Below are 16218 nucleotides of genomic sequence, written 5' to 3'. Positions count from 1 at the left end.
AATGCTGATTCTGATGAAATTTGAAAATAGTTAAGTTTGTGTACTATGGCCAAGTGAAAACTGATGTATGGGAACATGTTGATGTGGCTGCAAAGTACAAATCCTTATGTAAAAATGTGCACCAGGATTTTTAATGTAAATTTTTCTGGGAAAAAGTGCTTGTGATAATTAGATAACTTATATGTTAAACTTATATATATTTTTTAAAAGATAGTATGCAGTACAAATTTCATGCATATTACATTAATACATGGTTTTTTATTTAAAGTATTAATACACGAAGTCCATCTATTAATATTTGATTTATTTGTAAGATTGATTTTTAGTATGAAGTGCCCTTATCTTTTTTTTTTTTTCTGAAAATTTGTATGTAAAAGGAATTTTTTCCAGACATACACAGGGTTATCCATTTATTGCACAATCCATTGATCAGAAGTGCGATGATTGTAACTATGGCAACAGTGCACATAACTTCATTGAATGTAGATTGAAATCTTCAGACAGGTAGTAGAAGTCGATTTCAGTGACAGCAATGGTATTTTAGGAGCAGTACAGCATTTATTAGTACAGTCCGTTCTGCTATAATGTGTATTTTCACACTGCGAATTTGTTCCAATGCCACTGATATATTAGGGAACAATGTGAGAGTATAACGCAATTTTCGTGTTGGCTCATCCGCGATTTCATCTGCGAGTAACACTAGGTTTGTTTGTTTGTTATTTGGTTTTTAGGAGCATTAGCAACTAAGGCCATATTGCTCCGGGATATGCGGTGGTCATTCCCTGACCTTTCCGTATCCTCCGTATTTGGTGGTGATGGGCTCGAACCCCGGGCTAATCAAGAAGCATGTACTACGCACTGCTGCTCCTTCCCACCTGGCTACGGAGACGCCGTAACATTAGGTGAACACAAAATTCGCCACCAAGCTGAATGTGCCGACCTGCGCATCAATACATGCAAGTTTATGAAGCTTAAAGCATGTCAAATGTGTCAGAGCTATATTTCTCACTTACTGTAGTTGTATTGGTTAGAGACACACTGTTGTCATTCACTGTATTCACAAGATAACACGTGATATTGTAGGCTGACTCATGTTTTCAGGAGCTCACATTTTTCTGTGAGGTGTTGAGCAGAGGAGCACATTTCTGGAGGTCACTACCATAAAACAAAAACAATGTGCAAAAAACCATAATGCGGAGTTTTTAGGAACACACGTACCACGTCATAGCAGAACTGGCTGAACAATGTATGACATCCTCTCTTTTCCAGAAAGATCTCTTTATTTCGGAATGTTACCTTGTATTAGTTCCAAGAAACATTTGGTAAGAAATATATGAACAGGCCTGTATCAAATAAGACAACCATTTCACAATGGCACTTTCACTGCACATATTTATTGTAGAGTTGGATTGACCATGTCTACACAAGCAAGGTGGATATGTCCAGCGTATTCTGTACCACTTCTATTATTCTCAGTCATTTCTTTATCGAGGTATTTAAGGCTTTGAAAGGAATGAGTAAATTAAATAATGGAGGATAGTTTTTGCAGGTGGTACAAACTAAAGGATTTACTCTTAGGTTGAGAAAGGATGGTTGCTAATCAGATGATACCTGTATTATAATGTTAAATGAATAACTTCATGTAAAGTGATTAAGGTTTAGCTAAATATATATATATATATATTTTTTTTTTTTTTTTTTTTACCAAAACCTTAATAGAGAATTAGATTTTATGATTATGTAAGTCTGTGTATATGTTGTAAATGCTTGAGCCCAGCAAATATTAACGCTCTAAAAGGAGCAAACAAAACAGGCTGGTTACACTGGGGAAAGGGTTCTGAAAGCTAAAACCAAAAAGAAATGTATTTACACAGAAAGTTAATAAAATTAACATTATTTCCGATTATTAGCATAAGGATGCATTGAATGGTATGCTATCAAGGACTAGTGCAGTTCAATACATCCTAATAATAATAATAATTAGCAGAAGTTATCCATTTCTGTTTGCTAGTACACGTAGGAACTAATACATTTTCAATAATTTAGTTGCTTACTGGTAGAATAACCTTAGCCAATAGACAGCAAAATAATATGCATATGATGGGGGAGTGGATTTGCAAGAGGGTAAGTAATAAGATGAGACTAAATGAAATGAAGCAAAGGGAAGAAATACGATAGTAATAGCACCCCAATCATTTATATATATATTAATAATAAATAAATCTGTAGCCATTTCAATCCACTGCAGGATGGAGACCTCCTAAACAGTCATGTTGAAGGAAATGGACCATAATCTGCCATGCTGGTCTAGTGCAGGTTGGCATATCAACTTTATTTAGCAGTCAGAGGCTTGATCCCCAGTCTACTCAGTGTGCGGTATTGCACTCCCATGCTGGTTCAGGGAGTGGCACTAAATTTGATTTGCCATTTTTCCATATTTATATTGTTTGGTATTATTAATTGGCATTTCTTCTAAATTGTAGTAGGAGTCTATTCTTTCTGTAACACCATCTTAATTTACCCCCCTCCATTTTTTCTTTGTTGCTGTGTTATGGTACTAGGTAACTTTCTATTCATCATTTACTTGGTGTACCATATGACTGGTATAATTTTCATTTATGAAGAATACTCTTCATTATATATGTTATTTGAGAGGTTTCTGTATCAGTGTTTTCTGTATTTGCATAACTACTCGCCCATCTTGCGACTGGTTGCAAATATAGAGCTTGTAATGTATATAGTAAACCCTTGCTAATTTGGTTAGTTAATCTGGATAGAAATATGAAAAATTTGTTCACAGTTGAGTACTTTGAAAGACATGGGATTTAAGAAGGCAGATGAGTCACTGACTGTGCAGAGAGAGAGAGAGAGAGAGAGAGAGAGATGGAATGTACATTACATTTTCTTGTAATATTGCTTGCATTGTTCAGTATTGTTCTTGACTCTGAATCACATGGATGTTATTGTTTATATCGCTTCACTTGCGTACTTCTTTATACATATATGTGTACATAAGTTAACATATTTTATATAATAATGGGTTCTAAAGAATTGAAAAGTGGAATAAAAAGAAAACGTGTTACTTTAACTATTATTAACAAGCTCAAAGTGATAGAAAAACTTGAAAATGGTATTCCTGGAAAAAAAAATTTCTGAAGAATTTGGTATTGCCCAAGACTATGTCAGATATTAAAAAAACAAACAAAAAGAATCTATAAAGTTATTTGCTTTCAAATTTGATGTGGAGAGTGATAAAAGCAGTGTATCAAATAGACAGCCATTATAAAATCCAAAAGAAGTGTTGGTGGAAGCTGTATTTAAGTGGTATTCACAGCAGTGAAGTGTACAGTTGATATTTTTTTATTTATTTTCATCAGTACTACCTATATTTTATTTATTAAATTTTCCATTTATTTGTGTTCTATGTTTTTGTTCTTTTAAGGCTATCTTTTGCTTCACTAATCTGGATTATTGCTTAATCTAGATGACCTCTCCCCCAATTAATTCAGATTAGCAAAGGTTACTGTATATATTTATATGTGTACCCGTTATAGTGGTTATTGGCAATTGTATAGCTGTTTAACTAACAGGAATTGAAATTAGGAAAGTATTTAGGATAGAAAGACATTCCTGCCCCCTTATTACACTAATAGCCTAGAATGCAGAAAAATATTTAGTTGTAGGAAAGTAAGCATTAGCATTAGCATTAGTAGAGGCATTTGATGCAAGAAAGCAAGCTTATGCAGCATCAGCCAAAAAAAAAAAAAAAAAAAACAACCACTTCCACTTCACCCCTCTGTTCGTTCAAAATACCTGTCCAGCTGAGCCTTAAACTTATTTAGGCTATCAACCTCCACCACAAGGGATGGAAGTCTGTTCCACCAACCAACCACCCGCTGGCTAAAGGCAAATTTCCGCACGTCTATCCTACATCTGTCTTTCCTCAATTTGAATTTATGCCCTCTCAGGTGATTTTTCTGAGCTAGAGGAAGAATCCCATCAGCGTTGAGCATGCTTAAACCATTCAAGGCTTTATACACCTCTATCAGATCACCTCGCTGGTGCCTAGTCTCCAGACACTGTAATTTGCAAAACTTAAGCCTTTCTTCGTAAGAGCACCCCTTTGTTCTATTCACTAATCTTGTTGCCCTTCTCTGTACTCGTTCCAGCAGCTCTACATCCTTCTTGAAATGAGGCCTCCAGACCTGTATACAGTACTCTAGGTGTGGCCTGACCATCGCCTTATACAATGGAATAATCACCTCCTTATCCCTGCTGGAAAAATTCCTGTATATCATTGACACTACTCCATGAGCTACTCTTGCAGCCCGTCTGCACTGCTCAGAGAACTTCATATCTGCCTGCACAACCACCCCCAAGTCCCTTTCATTCTCTACCACTGTCAGTGTTGTACCACAGAGTTGATACGTTGCTCTGGGGTTGCTGTTTCCCATGTGTAGTACTTTACATTTGTCAATGTTAAACTTCATTTGCCACCTCTCAGCCCATCTGCTCAGCCTTTCCAGATCCTGTTGCAGCAGCATAGTGTCAGTAGTGTCCTTGACAACCCTGCCAACCTTTGTATCGTCTGCAAACTTGGACATTAAGCCCGATATACCATCATCAGTATCATTTATAAATACAGAAAACAATAATGGACCCAACACTGAGCCCTGAGGGACTCCACTAATAACATCAGTCCACGATGAGCAGTGTCCATTGATTACCACTCTCTGTCTTCTCCCCCTCAACCACCCCTTTATCCATAGCAGCAATTTGCCTCCAATGTCACACTGCTCCAATTTGTGTAGCAGTCTTCCATGTGCAACAGTATCAAAAGCCTTTCTAAGATCCAAGTATATAATATCAAAGTTATTCCCTGCATCCAGTTCTTTTGTGACTGCATCATAGTATCCAATCAAGTTGGTCAGGCAAGACTTCCCCTTAACAAAACCATGCTGTGTCTGAGCTATAACTGAAGTCTTGTCTAAATGATCCTGCAGTGCTTCTTTAACCAGTGCCTCCATTAATTTTCCTGGAACAGAAGTTAAGCTCACAGGTCTATAATTACTTGTGTCAGCCTTTGATCCTCCTTTGTGAATTGGGGTCACATTTGCACATTTCCAGTCTATGGGTACCTCCCCTGAGTCCAAGGAAGCTCTCATAATTATGGCTAAGGGTTTGCTTACTTCCTTTGCTGCCTCCTCTTTAATATAACTGGATAGATCCCATCCACCCCGGGTGCCTTTCTTGTGTTTATCTTCAACAGTTTCTCCTCCACTTTACTCCCAGTTATTTCAAGATTCTGTAGCTTACTGCTAGAGTTGAATACACCTCTGGCATTCCCCTCGCTGAATACCTCCTCATGAATAAAGCATTGTGGGATTGAAGAATATAAAGCTGGTGCTCTGGTTATCTGAGATCCCAATTTTCCATCCATGTTAGCAACAGCCCTGGACATGGTAGACATATGTATTCATAGGTAGTTGTATGTGTGTCAATATGTAACACGGACAAGAAATTGCTCTCCAGGATAACGCATCTTCCATCACGCACTGTTTCTTTACTATAACTAAATGTTTCCCCACTCTGGGCTATTAGTGTAATGTCAGGGCAGGAGTGTATTTCTATCCTAAATACTTCCCTAATTTCGCCTCCTGTTAATTAAAGAACTATACAATTGATTATAACTATAATACACATGTACACAAAAATATATATTTATTATTTTATGTTTTTTTTTAACAGATTTGGGCTCATCCTGGTTGGTCTCCCATTCATACCTTGTGTGGACATGATGGAAAAGTAATGGGAGCAGATATTGCTCCAAATGGATGCTACATTGCTACTTCATCCTATGATCGCACCTTCAAGTTGTGGGCACCAGAATAAGTAAAATGCAAATCATTTTGTAAATAAAGTGTATAGGTTTTATGTTGTATCATTTTTATTAAAATTTCACTTTAAAACTTGTCTGAATTGATATATTTGCTAGCAGAATTAGGGTGCTTCCTGGCAGTCTTTTGCATTACCTTAAAACTGTTTTTAAGTCTATCATTCTAAAAAAAGGTTTAGGGCTGAAAGCCTCAGACTATGGGAAATTTACTAGAAAAACAAGTTAGTGCAAAGCATCATTTTGATGTTTGTAGTAAATCACCAAAGTAGGTGAAATGGCATTGTTTTTTTTTCCATCTCATTGTGAACACCTTCACGAGTTGCCTGTTATTTCACTACTTTGAATAAGCAATACTTTCCCAGTAGAGAAGACTAATGTTACTTATTCTCAGCAGTGGTATTTGCCAAGAATAAATAATCACCTACTTCAGTGATTTATTACGAACTAAAATGATGCTTTGCACCAACTTGTTCATCTTATCAATCAATCTGATTTGTAACTCATCTTTCAAGGGGGAAGTTTCTGCTGAAACTACAGCCATCCTCCTTGAAAATGGGTCCAAACGAATTCTACCTGCATATGAATTTGTGTACCTCTGAGGATTAAGGTAATGACATGCACAGGTTTCTAATTTTAAAAAAGTGTGTTCTGCAGAAATGAGCAACAAACACTGGTTTAAATTACTTTAAAACAGGTTATAATGGTTCTGCAGCTTTAATAAATTTTGGTGGTATGGTTTTTCAGTAAAATGGCTGTTGTGAACTATGATGAATGTGGTTTTGGGATCAATTTCATTTCTACATAGGGGGTGATAGTGTAAGCTGCACTCATGGGCAAGATTCTTGGATGGAAGAGGCTGTACAGGTAACCCTCGTATAACACGGTAGTTTGGTTCCTACAAAATCTTGTGTAATGCGAAACTGTGTTATACAGGACTAAGGACCAATGCAAAAAGTGGGGTTACGCAAAATGTAAAAATACAACCATTTTTTTTTATAACTATCGGAAACTTAATTTTTATATCAGAATAACTGAATATTTTAACTTTATTTTTATAATAGTAATAACTGAACAAACGTCTTACCTTACAAACTGTGATACTTATGTGTGATAATGTACGTTCATTTAATTTTCTTCCTCTTTGCTGCTAAGCACAATCTCTTCTGCAGCATCTAGATTTCACGTACCTTCTGCTCTCTTTAAAAGTCAATCTGTACGCTTCGAAGTCGCAATTTTTTATGGTCTCAAACAAGCTCAAGTGCAATAGCACAGAATCTAACCCAGGGATCTCCCAACAAAATACAGTGGACCCCAGCTTAGATATAAAGCACAAATTTAACTTTACTACCTTACCAATTAACAAAGTTAAATGATATGTGAAAATCGGAAGAATATTTTCCAGTTAGCAAAATAAAAATATGCTTACCTACATAGCTTAATTACATACTGTAATATGTACATACTAATTGATATTCACTGACTTTTTTTTTTTTTTGTAAAATTGAAAACAGTAAAGATAATAAGCAATTAATAGCAAAGAACAAGGCATGCACAAGTTGCAACAACAAACAAGATACAAAATAATGAGTTTCTGAAAATTTGTTTTTTATGATTGAATATATGAAATATTCAATTTCCATTTCATCATAATAATGTGAATTCCAGCTATTGGTACTATAGCAAATGCAAGAAGATCGAGTTTACTAGCCATTCATAATCAATTACACTAACAGAAAAGCCCAATAAACCGGAAAGTGCAAATTGTTTTATGGTAGTGACCTCCAGAAATGTGCTTTAGAAAAATATCATGAAGGTAATAATGACTAGTGATTCAACAGGGGGAATTCACAAAAAGGAATGAAAACGTTGAAAATTACTTCTAATTTAATAGCAGGGTTTTCCCAGCACAAAAGATCAAAAATACCATGTTATGCAAGATTTCCCGCAATTCTCAAACCATGTTGTTGTGCATGGATATAACACACATCTCAGTCCATGTTGTGCAAGGATTGCTGCAATTTATCAATCGTGTTAGAACAAAACAGTGTTGTAGAAGTACCGTGTTATATGGGGGTTGCCTGTAATTAATGGTCATTTTTTTTTTTAAATGGGCTAACATGAGAAAGTGAGATTCCCAAGGATCAGCACTAGATCAACTGATTTTTTTTTTTTTTTTTTTTTTTTAAATATAGATGAAGGGATAGAGGGTTTTATGTCAAAATTTTAAAATATCAAGATTTGGAGAGTTAATGTCAACTGTTGAACCATCAACATCCAGTGGACCAATCTGATTCATCCCTTTCCTTCTTGAGTTTAAATAGGTAAAGAACTCTTTTCTGTTTTTCTTTGCATCCCTTGCCAAGGATTTTTCATAGTCTGCCTAATCTCCTTTGTGACTTGGTTACAGACCAACTTATATCTATCATAGGCTTCCATGTCACCCATTAATTTGTATGCATTCCATGCATTTTTCTTCTCTGCCACATGTCTCATTAGTTCATCTGACAACCATTTAGGCCTAAACCTTGAGCAATATTTCTTAGTTGGTATGTAAAGCCTGCTGGTAGCTTCCAAGATTAGTTCCTTGAATGCTTCCCATTTTGAGTTTGCTGTTGGTAACATCATCAGTTGGTCCCACTGTATAGAATTTAAATACTGTCTCAGACCATCATAGTCGCCTTTACAAAAACAAAAACCCTTCCCTTTACCTCTGATGGTAGTTACCTCCTTGAGTAAATCCCACTTCAGCACACTGTGATCACTGCCACCTAGTGGTTCATTTATCTGCAGATTCTTAATGCATGAAGAATCACTGCTGATAATCAAATCAAGAGTATTACTCCCTCTAGTTGCCTCCCGAAAATGCTGATGTAGAAAACAATCATCCAATAAATCCACAAAAGCCTTGCTAGTGTGCGAGTGACCAACCCACAAATTCCAGTCAATATCTGGGAAATTAAAATCCCCCATTATAAGACTCTCTGATTTACTGGCCCACTCTATTTCCCTGTACAATATCTTATTATACTCATCAGAGTCATTAGGCCTATTGCACACTCCTACTTTCAATTTTGATTTCCCTATGCTAATGTCACACCAAACTGACTCGACACTGCCCTGTCCATCGATGTCAACTGGCTTCACTTCCTTGGATTTTGTGTTTCTTAACTAATAGCATAACCCCTCCTCCCCTGTCTATCCTTTCTATACACATTGTATTCCCCAAATTCCAGTTCCGCATTCCTTATATCTGTGTGACACCACGTCTCTGATATCCCAACAATATCTGCCTTTGATGTTTTGAGCAATACCTCAAATTCATCAAATTTATTTACCAAACTCCTAGCATTGGTGTACACGCAGGTATACATGCACCTGTTTCTATTCCTAGCTACCCTAACACAACCCATGTGTTTACTTGTACCGCAATGACTCCCAGCAGTCTCTGAAATATCCTGCATCTTGTTTTTCAGGCTTCTACTCATTTCAATAGAAGCAGTGCAAGAATCACTTCCACCTCTGACAGTGGCTACTGTTAATTTATTAGTCCTTGTATCCCCCCAACTAGCAGTTTTCCGACCCTCCTAACATTGCCTCAACAGCATCAACAAAAATTCTTGCACCCTTTCTATTTAAATGTATCCCATCCCTGTAGAAGTAATCTCTCCTGTTAACAAGCAGTCCAGGCTGAAAAAAATTCTACCCCTTGAGCCTTGCACAATCCCTCCGCAAGGCTGTTGCGGAGGGATGTTTGAGACTTTCTGGAATAGGACATGATCCAGCCAAGGAGGATAGCAAAAGGATAGCTTTGTGTCCTAGGTGTAGGAGAGTGTGAAGAAATTAGGCAGCAACTCAAGTGTTCTGATGGGTGGTAAGAGAGTTAAGGGTAAGGTAGATGCCCTCAAAGGAATTTAAAAAAAAAGGGGGGCCCATCAAGCTCTCAGTTGCTCAACTCAATTCTAGAGCTCACACTTCTGCATCAGACAACACAGCAGTAATCTCCAAGGCAGAATGCACAGGATATAGTTATTGTTTGTGACTATTGTCAGGGAAACAGGAAATGTGCAAGGATAGGTGGAATAGGATCAGGGTAGGGACAAAAGTAGATGTAGAGCAAATATCTTTTAAGGGCACAAAAGGTGATACTTGTACATGTTGGTACTAATATTAAGAGTAGGAGATCTGACAACTTACTTAACAAATACAGGGCAATGTTGGGAAAAAGTCACAAGTTAGGATTGAATTTGAAAGTGCAAGTCTGCCCAGACGTGATAGGAGGAAGTATATGTTGGGAGCCTTGTCAATTAGTTTAGCACTGGAGAGAATGTGCAAGGCTCAGAGGTATTTTCTGAGCATGGTCTGTGTTTGTTAGCAGGAAAGGTTGTTTTTACAAGGTTGGATACACTTGAATAGAAAGGATGCAAGAATATTTTCTGATGCTATCAAGGCAGTAATAGGTGGGTCAGAAAACTGCTGGCTTGGGTGGTATACACAGACTAGTTTAATTAGAGCCGCAAGCAGTGGCAAAAGTGATTCTTGCACTGGTACATGCTGCAACCTGGAAAGCAAGGGCCTCTGGGACTTCAGGCCATGCTGTGGGTCATTGCGGAACAAATAAATACATGCATTATGATGTAATTTCTATTATGAATTTATTACAATTAATCAGACAATTTTAATCTGCTATGACCTTCAGCTGAGATTTTTCTTGAGTAGGTACCTTAACTTTTGGCAGCACACCCACTAATGCAACAAACAGGTGAAACTAAAGCATATCTTTACTTTTCTGCAATTTATTTAGAAAAGAAATTAACTGATCTATGCAGATTGCATGTTTATTTGTTACTGTACATTTAATGATTTTTATAACTCTTATAACAATGTTACCGCATCCGGGGTAGCTGATGCGCCAGCACTGGGGACCCAGGGTGCTGGTGTGAAGTGGATCACTGGCCACAGCAATAAGCTTACTACGCCGAAAAGTACAACATTGGCAAATGGAGTGTTCGAACGGGGCACCACGTTGGACAAAAGGAAATCATTGCCCAAGAACTACTTAGGTGCAAGATATCAATCGCGGCATTATCCGAATTAAGGCTCACCGGGTCTGGAACGATGATCATCCAACCACCAGCACCTAACGAAGCGGTTATGCTATTCTACTCTGGTGGTGAGAAACGAGAAGCAGGAGTGGGCTTTATGGTCGATGCTCAGGCCACCAGTAGTGTGATCGCTTTCCAACCAATATCGGACCGCCTGGCAGTCCTTACTGTCAAGGGCACCATCAAGACCCATATTATCTCCGCCTATGCGCCAACTGAGACTAGCCTGGACCCAACCAAGAATGACTTCTACAACCAGCTCCAACATAAGCTGGATTCAATTCCGCAGACAGAAGTGATCATCCTCGCAGGGGACTTTAATGCCCACATTGGCGTGGACAGATCTGGTTGGGAAACAACAATGGGCAAGTTTGGCCATGGGAAGATCAATGACAACGGACTACGTTTGTTGTCCTTTGCCGCATCTAACCTGATCATTGGAAACATCCATTTCCAGCACCCTCAAAAACATCAACTTACATGGCGAAATCCATCTAGCAAGGACTCAGCAATCTTGGACTCCATTTTGATCAATGCCAAATTTCACTCATCACTCATGGACGTTCGTGCCATGAGGGGACCTGATTGCGGATCTGATCACTACCTCATCCGGGCTAAGGTGCAGCTCAAATTACGGCATGCAAAAAGATCATCTCAGTCAGCCAAGCTGGACTGGAGGCAGCTAATGAATGCTGCCAACAAACAGGCATATCAGATCGCCCTATCCAACCGCTTCGAGATGCTGGCCGTGCCCGAGGATATAAATGAAGAAGAAAAGCAGATCTCTGATGCCATCCTGGAATGTGCCAAGCCCCTATGTCCACCTGCCCGACATCGAACGCAACCATGGATATCAGACAAGTGCCTCGACCTCGTGGACAAACGGAAACAGGCAAAGTTGGTCGACTTTGAATGGTACCGGCAGCTAAACCGAGAAGTCCGACAAAGAATGACAGCAGAAAGAGAAGCATACTGGAACCAAGTGGCAGACGATCTTGAAGTGGCGGCATCCAAGAACGAGTACCGCACTCTCTACCACACCCTCAGATGTCTGAGTGGAAAGACCAAATTGACTAGTGACAACATCAAGAATGCTGATGGGACCTTCGTGCGATCACCATCCGAACGCCTGCAATGGTGGAGTGAATTCTTCAAAGCTTTGTATAATCACGACCCACCTCAGGGACCGCCAGCAACAGCACTCTCGATCGACCCCCCCCCTGAGGTCTCCATGGTCGATGTTGAGCCTACAGTAGAAGTGAAAGCAGCCATACAATCCCTGAAGAATGGCAGGGCACCAAGAGTGGACCAAGTCACCACAGAAGCGATCAAAGCCGGGGGAGATGTACTGCTTCGCCGACTACACTCGCTCCTCAAAACCATCTGGTGCACTGAACAAATTCTGCTAACATGGAGGAAAGCCATTATCCTACCGATCCACAAGAAAGGTGATAACCGGGACTGCAAGAACTACCGTGGCATCAGCCTCCTTTCCATCATCGGAAAGGTCTTTATGAAGATCATCCAGTCAAGACTGCAAAAACATCACGAGCAAACCAGTCAAGAAGAACAGGCAGGATTTAGACCCAGGCGAGGATGTTGTGATATCTTTGCCATGATGGAGGAGAGGATCTGGTGTGGACAGCGAACCGTCATTGTTTTCATTGACTAAGTCTGCTTTCGACTGTGTCCACCGGCCTGCCTTATGGAAACTACTAGAGGTTGAACATGTACCTCGAAAAGTCATCACACTCCTCCAAACTGCATACAACGGTTTAACCAGCCAGGTGCACATCCAGAACGATTTATCTGAGGAATTTACCATCCAAACTGGAGTCCGCCAAGGGGATGTAGCCTCCCCATTGCTTTTCAACATCATGGTCGATTATGAGGCAAGCATTCAGAAACAGACAGGGCATACAATATGACAAGGATCACTATGTGACTGACCTGATGTTTGCTGATGATAGTGCTATCCTTGCCGGTAACGACGCTGAAGCCACAGACATCCTCTACGACATTGCCCGGCCATACGGTTTAAAGATCAATGCTGGTAAGACAAAGGCCCTGACAACAGATGGGTCGCAAGCCACCATCTATCTCGAAGGCGTCCAGATCGAGCAAGTGCAGGACTTTAAATACCTTGGGTTGCTGGTCCAGGAGAAGAAAGTTGCATCCACCATGGAAATCCACAGCAGAATTGGACAGGCGGCCACTGCATTCGCCTCGCTCAAATGGTGTCTGTGGAAGAGGACCAACATTTCCACAAAGACTAAAATCCGACTCTTCCGGACTTTGATCCTGCCCATTCTTCTTTACGGATCGGAAACATGGATTTGTCTCAAGTTAGATTTGAACAAACTTGAGGTATTCCAAATGCGATGCCTGCGGCAGATCTTGGGCATCTCTCTTTGCGACTGCATCACTAATGATACCATTCGCACCAGATGCCAACAGCAACCAACCATTGCCGACCAAATCCAGAAGCGAAGGCTTAGATGGTTTGGCCACGTATGTAGAATGGGCACGAACACAATACCATCCACACTCCTTTGGAGACAATGACCCACCCAATGGAGCATCCAACGGACCGCGCCTAGGAAAACGTGGGCCAAGCAAGTGGAAAATGACTTGAAGAGCCGACGTCTCGACCTTAACCAGGTCAGGACTGACGCCATGGATCGTAAGGTATGGAAGAACATCACAGAGCAAGTCCGAAACCCTGCGGCACCTACAGCAGCATACTGGTTGCGTGGCCAACCACCTCCCCCAGCTGCCAGCTAAGGACCAAAGAAGAAGAAAGATTTTTACCCATTTGCTGTTATTGAATTTCCAATAAATTGCAATTTCCAAGAAATTGCTTTTATCTTGTAATGGTACAGATTGTTCTCCCCTGATTTTGCAAAAAAGTTAGAGAACCAGCGCTTCAGTATTATACTGATTTTATTTAACACTTAAGAGTTTATATATTTTATGAATTAAGTTCAGTGCAGAATATAAAAAATGGCAGTACTGTTTTAAAATACTGTTTTATTTGCATATATCAAATTTTGTCTTTGAAGAAAGTTAAAAACAGATTCCATCTGTATTTAACAATTTCAAGATTCCATAACATTTTCCAAAACAAGCATGGTATTTCTTGTGAATTTAAAATGACTTCTATACAACTCAACATATAACTTTATTATACAATCAATTTTAATGAAATAAATAGATGAAACTGTACAACGCAACTTAACAAAAATTCACATAATGTAAAAAAAGTTGTTAATACAAAACAATTTTAATTCCCAGTCCCCATGATGATGAAAAGAAGTTTAATGCCAATAGTTCAAGTCACTGTTTGATACATAATATATACAGATTTTCCTAGACACTTGAAGCTGAGGACCAGGATATATTTGAGTCATTTGAGCAGCCTGCTGCTTCCAACAAAGCTAACTTTGCTTTTGATCCCACCAAAAACACATTTTCCTTGGTAGTAGCAAACTCATCAACTCTAGAGAAAGAAACAAAATTAGCACATTTTCAATATCATTAGCTTAATAAAACCATAAATGATATGTTTATTTCATTAAATAAAAAGCAGTTGTTTATAGCAAGTTGAATTATTTTGAAAGATTAAACTGCATACTCTCACAGCAATATTTTATGGAATCATGGAATAAATGTATAGTTAAGTCAATCTCAAAACTACATTTCCAACTGAAGTTAATCATTACAGATCTATAGCTAAGGCATCTCACTAAAGATTTTAACTGCCATCACAACTCAAATCATGCTGAACAAGCGGGAACAAATCCACTAAAGGATCAAGAACAGGTCAACCATCTTGTTGCTAACAAACTTGTCAGCAACTACTAACAACATTCTGGCCACTTCTGAAAACAATGCAGAACTAGCTGCCTTTGATGCAGTTGATGTCACTCAGCTTCTGTAAAGAATACTTTCATATCCAAAGAAATGTTCTCAGTTTCTTAATTGTCCTAGCAGGAAGGGCCCACAGCTACAGATGTACAATGAAGTCTATCTGTAGGATCAATGTGGGATCCTCTACACAGCACTACTTCTATGACTTGTTTCTGAAAGAAATGACATACTGTGCTAGACAGATGACATCACAGAAAGGATGAACCAAATGGCAACTTACTTTGTTCAATTTGGCTTTCTAATCCAGCCAGCTAAATCGGCTCTAGTAATACACTCATTGAAGAACAATCCCACAAAGATCAACCCAGCTATATAGAGAACTCAAATTTCCATCTTAAACAAAAATACTGATCTAGGTGTAACCTTCAATCCAAAGCTGTGGGTTCACAGCCAGATGGAAGGACTACATAAGATTTTTGTATCCAGCTATATTCTAAAGCATATAGATTTCAAGATCAGTAGCACCCACTAACCTGAGTGAGTCGGTATGCCAGCAAGTACTAGCTTCTGAGGCAAGTAGCCTGCAAGCACCAATACCCCCAAATACCTGCAAATGCTAAAGTGCCCACACAGCATTTGCAGCAATCCTTGAAATGCCCACACTTCCAGAAAAAGTGGAACCATTACAATAATTACTACAGATAAAATGTTAGCAGGGCTCATTTTACCTTCAAATATCTGGGACCAATGTGGTTGGCTCATCACTCTCTACAGTAAGAACTAGGCTTCGTCAGGCAGACAGGTTTTTGCCATACAAACTCCTTCAAAAAATTAAGGATTCTGATGCAGACTAGTTAAAGCTTGCTACAAATAAGGCCTAGAAGGCAAACATTTCTCAATAGCCTTTTCATTTTCTATCACAGAATAAGATAGATATGAAACTTGGAAAATTAAATGCACTAGGCATAATCCTTATGGGTTTTGATAATTAACTATATAATATCGGTGTAAATACACCATAGTTAACCCATATATTTGAGCTACGATTGTAGCGTAGAAGGCATCGTTTTAAATGTATCTCATAATGTGGTTGCCTTCACAACAAGATAGCTACTATTGAATTACTTCAAATAAATAACGCTTCTCTAGTAGAGAAGACTACTGTTATTTATTTTCTTTCCTGTTATTTACTTATTTCTGTTATTTATTTATTTCCAAAATACATTACCACCACACCCTTCTGGCATCTCTCATAATGTGGATATAACTTCACAACTGAGATGGCTTGTTGTATTACCTGGGTACCTGCCCGCCCACTGATGACGAAGCCAAAAAGCTTCGAAACGATCG

The 16218-nt window shown here is 38.9% G+C and overlaps 2 protein-coding genes across 3 annotated transcripts in view; one reads left to right on the top strand and one right to left on the bottom strand.

Moving 5' to 3' along the window:
* The window catches only part of U4-U6-60K (U4-U6 small nuclear riboprotein factor 60K), a 58530-nt gene extending 52557 nt beyond the window's left edge, over nt 1–5973 (top strand). For both annotated transcript variants that reach the window (XM_090369897.1, XM_090369898.1), the window contains one exon: nt 5749–5973. In XM_090369897.1, the coding sequence (XP_090226023.1) occupies nt 5749–5892 (144 nt within the window). In that variant the 3' untranslated portion in view covers nt 5893–5973. The remainder of the gene's footprint in view (nt 1–5748) is intronic.
* An 8294-nt stretch (nt 5974–14267) lies between these two features.
* LOC150087642 (glycerophosphocholine phosphodiesterase GPCPD1-like) overlaps nt 14268–16218 on the bottom strand; it is a 149369-nt gene continuing 147418 nt past the window's right edge. Inside the window, exon 17 of the mRNA XM_090369173.1 lies at nt 14268–14497. Coding sequence (XP_090225299.1) covers nt 14368–14497 — 130 coding nt within the window. The 3' untranslated portion in view covers nt 14268–14367. The remainder of the gene's footprint in view (nt 14498–16218) is intronic.

Source organism: Mastigoproctus giganteus, chromosome 3 (genome assembly GCF_048544385.1).
Source record: "Mastigoproctus giganteus isolate SK-2022 chromosome 3, ASM4854438v1, whole genome shotgun sequence".
Classification (NCBI taxonomy): domain Eukaryota; kingdom Metazoa; phylum Arthropoda; class Arachnida; order Uropygi; family Thelyphonidae; genus Mastigoproctus; species Mastigoproctus giganteus.
Note: the sequence above shows the minus strand (reverse complement) of the source record. Positions and strands in the feature narration are given on the sequence as shown.